General features: G+C 63.0%; 1 protein-coding gene across 1 annotated transcript; it reads right to left on the reverse strand.

The window, feature by feature from the left end:
- Positions 1 to 3,718: 3,718 nt before the first annotated feature.
- On the reverse strand, positions 3,719 to 6,049 carry LMXM_30_1800 (amino acid permease; the record flags this gene model as incomplete). Its single annotated transcript, XM_003877650.1, has 1 exon — positions 3,719 to 6,049. One exon carries the CDS (start codon positions 6,047 to 6,049, stop codon positions 3,719 to 3,721), a length of 2,331 nt encoding a protein of 776 aa, XP_003877699.1.
- Between the last annotated feature and the right edge of the window lie 1,956 nt (positions 6,050 to 8,005).

Consider the following 8,005-nt stretch of genomic DNA (forward strand, 5'->3'; position numbering starts at 1 on the left):
CGGCGTTACGTCGATGCAGCGCCGAGGCAGTCCATCATCCAACCCACCTCACACGGGCTCTTCGTCAGCTTCCACAATGCCGGCAACGCCACCGTGAGGGAGCAGCTCGGTACAGAGATGCCAACGCCGCTCCACCTTGCAGCCCAGGTCCAGGCCGCCCCGTAAACGGCGCCTGCTCGCAAAAGCTGTGACGCCTGGAGGCACAGCGCCAGCCCCCTCGCGCGCCCAGCAAGACCCCCGCTGCACGTTCAGCCAACACTTTACGATGCCGCAGAGCACGGGAGGCGGCGTCACCAGCACGACAGACAAACACCCCAGCTCACGCTGCACCACAGCGCGCAAAGACATCCGCAAAGGGAGATGGGGGACACAGCCGGCCGAGGGGCTGTACCTGCCAAAGCGAGCCGCTGCCCTGCGCACGGCAGCACCCGACCCCCAGCCGCCAGCTGCAAATCCACGCGCCTCGACACAGTACGTGGAGACACCGCCACCGGCCCGCCTGCCACTGGCACGCTACCGCGCACCGGGTGTCTACAGGGAACACGCGCACACAGCGCTGCCGTCCAGCCGCCCGCTCGCCTGCTGCGCGGAAGAGGGGCTTCGTAGCGCGCGGGGGCAGGCGTATGCTGTGCGACGCGAGTGGCGGAGGTGATGGAGCCGTGTCGGTGCGCTATGTGTGCTGCCGCCATCCAGGGGCGAGGCGGGCGCTCTCCCTGGCAGTCCGAGGCGAGAAGCGAAGGGCACGCGGGCCGCTGTCGGCGTCAGCGAGTCGTGGGTAGCCGCTGCTACGAAGGGGGATCGAGCGGGTGGGCGAATGGGGATTGTGTGAGGTGCGGGGTGCGCTACACGTGGCGGGCAAAGGTCGCAGCGCTTCGGTGACGGCGGCCAGCGCACCCCTGCGAAGAGACAGCTCGGTTCCTGAAGGGCGTTCCCTCCGCGCATTTGTTTGCGGCTGACCGGACTACGTGTGAAGGCGTGTTTCAGGCGCCGCCTTGCGCCCCCGCGCCGCTGTGGCACACACGCAAGGGGCGCAGGCGGCTAGCAGGCAAGCCAGAAGAAAGGGGAAGAGCAGTTGGCGGTGCCGGAAGAGATGCGCCCAGGGCTGCAGGTGCTTGATACCACCTTGGGCGTAGCGAAGAGGGGGTGGGACAGGTGCCTGCACGCCCTCCAGCGCGCCTGCACTCACCTGCGTCGCAGTGGGACACACACTTGCACACACACCGACACCTGCATACCAAAGCGCGGGTCGTGAGCGGGCGAGGAGCTTGGGCGTGATGAGAGACAGGAGAGGGAGGGTGGGGGCATGCGCGGCGTGGCTTAGTGACGTTTGCTCTCGCAGCGTGTCCATTCGGCCATAGTGCCTAGGGTCAGTCTACCGGGCCTGCCACAGGCCCGATCGCCCGGTGCGAGGCGGCCGCTGACACAGGCGTGAAGGCAATGCCGCCACAGCCGTCTGAGAGCACGGCCCTGCCCCACACTCTACCCACGCCACGCCTCTCAGGTCGCCTCACAGCCGCTCCCATTATGCCGGCCGCCACCTGGCGCATTGCTTGGGGCGGCTCAGGCTTCCCACCAGGTGGGCAGTGTGAGGCCCGGGCGAGATGCGTTCGAGCCACACCGTCGGTACATACGTGTCGACGGTCGCGGGCCGCGCCGACGCAACGCCGTCCAGGGCCCGACTGCCGGCATCAGTAGCGATACACCGCTCTGACATCGCCACGTCGTAGGTACCCGGCCCTGCCGCCACCAGAAGCGGCTCTACAGTGGTCGGGGATAGGGACTCCTTGGCGTCCACCCACACGGAGAGAGAGTGTGGTGCTGGGCAACAATACCGCGCGCTGACGCACCCGCCTGTCACCAGGGAGCTAGTGCTATTTTAGGAAACGGAGGACAGGAAGACAGATCAATGGGTCGATGAGAAAGGCGACGCACTTACACACGACGCGTGTGGCACAGGCGCATGTGCCGACAGGAAGGAGTGCGGGCATGATCAGCTGCACGTGTTCAGCACCGGGGAGGCTGTCGTCACCTCGCGATTCGACTTTTCACTCTGTGCGCACGTGGGGGTGCTCGATTCGGAATCGACGCTCCCGCATGTGGAGAGACCGCAGCGCACTCTCCGCACTTGGCCAACGTCCTTGTCGCATCCTCGCCAGAAAACAAAATGGGAAAATACACAGCGAAGGCGCTTGGCGACGTCGTCGGTGCTGGAGTCGTGCGGACCCCCTGTCAGTTTCTCCGGCTTCCAGGCTCGCGCTTCTTGCAGCGAGCAGCCCTCGTACTGCACGTGCTCATCATGACCTCAAGGCGGCTATACAGAAGCCGTTAGAGGCAAATGAGAGCACCACGGCCAAGGGTCAGGCCCTTCAGTCTTTCTACATTCGCCGCGCCGCGTGTTGCTTGCGTCCAACTCACAAGCTGCCACTTCCTTCACCCGATGAAGGCTGCTCGCCTCTTGCTCATGACCGTCTGAACACGTGACTCGATGCTCTCCAGCGACGGGAGTCCATATCCGCACGCGGCAGTCGTAGACAAGCGTTGCGCACGTGAGCGGTGAGGGGGCCTAACATACCGGGGCGAGAGGAAGGGCTGCACGGACGTGGGTGTGCGGAGAGAAGGTAGCTGAGACGCGCTCCTGTGCGGAACGAGAACAGACGGGCTTGCGCGATTCCGTCGCGCAAAACACACGCGCGCACGCTCTCACTCGCAGGCGCCCTGCTCACGTCCGCACGCACGCCCTCTCAAGAATCCATGAACAAATAGAAAGGTGGGGTGTTTCAAGTTCCCAGAGAGGAGAGGGGCGCTTCGAGCCGCATCAGGCCGCCGCTCACCGCTGCCCCCTTACTTTACATGTTCACGGAAGATATGCGTTCGATGGTTTATCAGATAATCCTGTGCTGTACAACACTACAAAACGTTAGGGAAACGAAACAAAGGGTAAAACGAAAAACCACACGTTGCCGATGGTGCAGGCGAGGGGCATCCGCCTCAGCGTCGGATGCGCGGAGGATGACGGACTGTCGTGTCAGACCTCACAGACAAAAAAGCGCCCAAAGGAAAAAGGATACCGACACGGTTAGCATTATGGTGTCGGGAGGGGCACGTGGGGGCGGGGAGGAAAGGCAAACGGAGGCAGAGGGCCGGGAGGCAAAGGGCGGATCTCTGAGTGCATCGTCTCTCTGCCTCACTGTCTTCCCCCTCCTCCCCCCTCAAGCCACGCGCGCACACACCTACATGCACACGGCGGATCTGCTAGAGGTCCAAGCACTCGCGGACCGAGGGGGTGGGGTCGGGGGCACTCAGGATTCGGCCCCCTGCAGTTCGCCCGTGCGCACATCTCCGCTGGCCTACACGCCGTCGCCGGACGCCGAGCACGACCGCAGGGGCTCTCTGGAAACAAAACAAAAAAAGCGATCGAAAGCCTCGCCGCGTGAGCGACAGTGATTACCTCACGAACGGAGGACAATGGTGGCGGAAAACAAAACATTTTTATTACTTTATGTTCGTCTGCTGGTAGTCGGCGTGCGTGCACAGAGGCGCGCAGACGTTCAGGCACCGCTGCCCGTCAGCCGGGAAAGCCGAAAGTCGACGGCGCCGTCCGTCCCTTCCCCCGACTTCGCTTTTGGTGCACGCGCACGAGAGCGTCTTCGCCGCACCTTCGCCGCCTGCGCCTCCGGAGAACGTATCAATACCAGCCGCAAAAACCGCACCCACGCGCTCAAACAGTTTCGTAGATGGTGCCGCCGGTGCCGAAGACAATGCCCACAACACCGCAGATCAGCAGCAGGTACGTGTTCAGGTACGTGAACCATCCCACCTGCGCCACCGTGAAGTTGCCCGAGTACATGACGAAGAGCGCGGGGAAGACAAAGGCGATGAAGCCGCCGCTGATCGCGCCGGCGAAGCCGAAGACGGTGTTGATGTTCGGGATGAACAGGCCACACAGCAGCGACGCGCCGGAGAGCGCAAGCACGACGAGCAGGTGCTGCCAGAACGGGATGTTGTCCACGTACGTCGTGTCCTCGGCGGTCTCCTCCACGTCCTCACCCTCTTCGTAGCCCTCATCGACGGGTTGGGAGGGACTGTGGACCTTCGTTGTCCCCTCCGGGCCGTGGTCGCTGTCCACCCCGTCCAGCTTGCCGGACTGGACAACGTCACTGTCGGCCGCCGCCGCGGTCGGATTTGCCCCCTGCTGGACGGCGGCGTCGCCAGCGACGAAGCCGAGCTCCTCCGCGACTGCAGCCTCGGTGCGGTTGCGGTAGCGGTGCTGGAAGCCGATCAGGTAGTACAGGGAGTTGCGCGCTGCAATGCTGAGTAGCGCGTAGGAGACGCATACCTTGATCATGACGGCAACGTAGGCGATCATGATGTTGGCCTCCTCGAGCGGGTTGAACATGAGCAGCAGCGACTTGCCCAGCAGCTTCTTGCTGCCAAAGTCGAAGTAGCCGAACACGGACGCCAGCATGTACAGCGTGGTGCACAGCATCATTCCAATGAACGCCGACACCGTGAAGGTCTTCGACGTGCGAATCTCGGGCCTCAAATCCCACAGAACCTCCTGCGCGTTGATTTGGCACACGTACGCGAAAACAAAGATGCCGACGGAGTGGATTACGGAGTTGCCGGTGCGAAAAAGAAAGACCGTGTTGTGCTCCAGCTTGTCATCGTCCACCTGGTTGCCGGACAGCTTCACGTGCTTCGACATTTCCGCCAGTCCGTTGCGGCAGCTGTGTGCGACAACCACGAAGACGAAGTACACCATAAATGTCACCGCGATGGCGGAGGCGTAGCGCAGTGAGTCGATGTGCTTCGGAATAACCAGCGGCAGCATCACGAAGAGCCAAACGATGACGGTGAGCACGCGGTTGCCCTGCGTGGTGGCGAAGAACTGGATGGCTTTGTTGTCGGGGTGCTGCTCTGCGGCGCCGGTGAAGATGGGACCAAGGCAGTTGCCCACGCTGATGACGTAGGCGACGCAGCCGGAGAAGCCGTGGAAAAGCCGGATGAACGCGGCCCAGTATGAGAAGGCATATCTTCTCGCTGGGAAGAGCCACCGCGCCAAGCCCTCGAAGGTCTTGATGCGCGTATTCTCCGATGCGAGTGCCAGGATGTACATGGAGAACACGGAGAAGTACGTGATGACGACGAGGAAGATCATGGCGGGGATGATGCCTGCAGAGTCGGTCGCCGCGGGCAGGCCAAGGATGCCGGCGCCGATGGAGGAGCTCGCCATGTTGAAGGCGCCGGAGAGAATGCCGCCGGGCGGCACGATCACGTACACCGCTTTGATGACGGCGTCGCGGATGCCCTGGAGCACACCAAGACATCCGGTGCGGCGCGGCTGCGCGTGCGACGGCGGCACTGCTCCGTTGTGAGCGCGGTGTGCATCCTTGGTGGTGGACTGGGCAGGGCTGCATGGCCGCTGTGCGCCATCGCCCCGCATACTGGGGCGGTGGGACATCTGAGGCTGTGGGACAGGTAAAATGGTGTCTTGTGGTGCGTGGGTAGAAAGGGATTCGCGTGGGGCGAGCGGCAAGCGGAGAAAGATCGAGGAAGGCGGGGGCCCAAGGCGAAAGAGGCCCCAAATATGTACCGCTGGGGATGGCTCGACGGACGGCGGAGGAGGGGTGCGATGACGAGAGAGTTCAGAACAAGAGACGGCCAAAGAAGTGACGAATTCGAGTGAGGGTGGGGGAGGGGGCCGGTGCGCGAGAGAGAGCCGACGGGTTCGGCGGATGCGGGACGCGCGTAACGTGTCAGCTGTCGCGTGGTGTGTGTGCGTGTGAAGCAGTCGAGCAATGCGTGCCTGTTGCGTCCGCGTGAAGGTCGCTCGCGAAGCGCGTGGCAAGAGCAGAAGAGCAGCAGTGGTCGCAAAACGGCAGAGGAGGGGATGGGGGAGGGGAGAGACGCGTGAAAATAGGGGAGAGGGGGAGCGCCACGGGCGAGGGCTGCGCACCTGTCGGACAGCTATAGATGTACCGAGAGGCGTGTGTGTGTATGCATGCGAGAGGGAAACATGTTCGCCCCCCTCCCCCGCGCAACGCACCATAGGGTTGCGCTCCTCCGCTTCTGCCTTTGCGCTTCCGCACTCTCCGTGGTACTCGTCTGGAGTAGATGGCGAATATGGAGAGGTGGAGGCTGGCTATGCAATGCGCTCCTCCCCCGCAAGGGGGGATACCCCGAGCACACACCGACGAGGATGACGAGGACAACGGCGAAACGGTCTCACTTGGCTGAAGCGCTTGGTGGCTGGGGTGGGGGCGGTGTGTGTGTGGGGAGAACGAAGAGAAGTCCGCTGGCACAGCATCCCTGTGGCCTGAAAGCGCGATGCCGCCCTGCGTCTTCACCGGGCTGTGCACGAGAGTCGCCTCGACACCGGCGAACCGCAGGCGCTCCTTTGTGTATCCTGCAAGCTGGGCGTTGGCGTTGCGGCTGACGGTGCTGAAGGCGATGAGCTTGGCGAGCCGCTGGCTGCAGACGTTTGGGCAGGAAAGGGCGGCTCTGGGAGAACGAAAAAGGAGCTTGGGCCCAGTGAGGTAAGGGTGCAGTGAGTGGTGGTAGCAATGACAACAGAGGGGGGAGGAGCGGTCGACGACGAGGCTGTGACGTGCTGCGCGCGTGACTTTCAGCAACGGCGCATGGCTATGCGTGCACGTGCAATGTGGCCGCAGTGCCTGCGAGAGGAACTGGTCGTGGTGAGATGCAGGGTGGGGGAGGCATGGGCGCAGGCGGAGGGGGGAAGGGGGAATGCTGAAAACGAAGCGAAGGGGGCGAGAAGAGGAGTCGACTCTGGAGCAGCGCAAAGGCGACGGCTGCGACGGGCCGACCGTGACCATCGCATGGGGGGGGGGAGACACGCAAGGTAAGTCAGCGGCATCGCAGAAAGAGCAGGAATGCGCGGCGTCACGCGCCACATTGGACAGCCGCCGCAGTACGCAGGAGAGAAAAGGGCTGAGGGGTGCTAGTCTGCAGCGCGCATAGTGCATGGCGCCGGGGTGTGCAAGGGAGAGAAACGGGGGGGGGTGGAATGCATGGCGTAGCGGGCGTACAGGAAGGCTCGTGCACGCAGGAAAAACGGAGTGGGCTGGCGGGGACGACGGGAAGAGGGGGGCAGCGACGCATGAGATGCCCACCACAACGAGAGGTTGGGGTGGAGAGGGAATGGGGGAGGAGGCCAGAGAAGCGAATGGCAACGAGACGGACGCCCATACACGCAGCCAAACCAAAAGAGTACGCGTATGGTGAATCAACGGTGCCGACAACACACAGCACGCGCACTCGGATAAACCGTCACGCAGGCAGACGACATCCCTTCGGCACACAGAGACACACGCGGTTGCCCTCCGCTCTCCGCAGAGGAGGAAGAGGGGTGAGGGGAGGGAGAAGCAAGACAAGAAGACATGCGCGATGGAAACGGGGATGTGGCGCCACGCCCACGTACACACATGCTCAACACAAAACGTCATACATACGTGTGTGTGTTGTGTGCACACCTACATCGATCATGATGGGCTTCTTCGCCTAGTGCCACAACGCCGGCCAGGTGCCAAAATGAGGGCCAGGAATCGGGTTAGAGGCATGGAGGGAGAGGGAGAAGGGCGCAAGCCTCGGCACGAGGAGCACTACAAAGGGGGAGACACACACACACAGTGCTCCAGCAAAAAGCGGAAAAAAGAAAACTCGAGCACGCGGGGGTACAGGCGTGCAGGTACACCAGCCGGCTGCGCTGCTACCCGAGGACAAGACACAAACACTCATGGCTGTGGTCGAGGCCATTCGCCAAATAGCGCGACATGAGCAGGGGAGGGGAGTGGGCCTAGAGAGGCACAGCAGCAGAGGACAGATGCAAGCCACTGGGGGAGGAGGAAGCCTGCCCCTCCCCCTCTCCACAATTCACCGTTTTCCCGCGGTGGTGCACTTCATGCCAGGCCAACACAACACACACGCGCACGCGCTGCAGCAACGAAAAAAAGCGACGAGGCCTCCGGCACAAACCAGTGTTGTG

This window comes from Leishmania mexicana, chromosome 30 (assembly GCF_000234665.1).
Source record: "Leishmania mexicana MHOM/GT/2001/U1103 complete genome, chromosome 30".
In the NCBI taxonomy this organism is placed as follows: Eukaryota; Euglenozoa; class Kinetoplastea; order Trypanosomatida; family Trypanosomatidae; genus Leishmania; species Leishmania mexicana.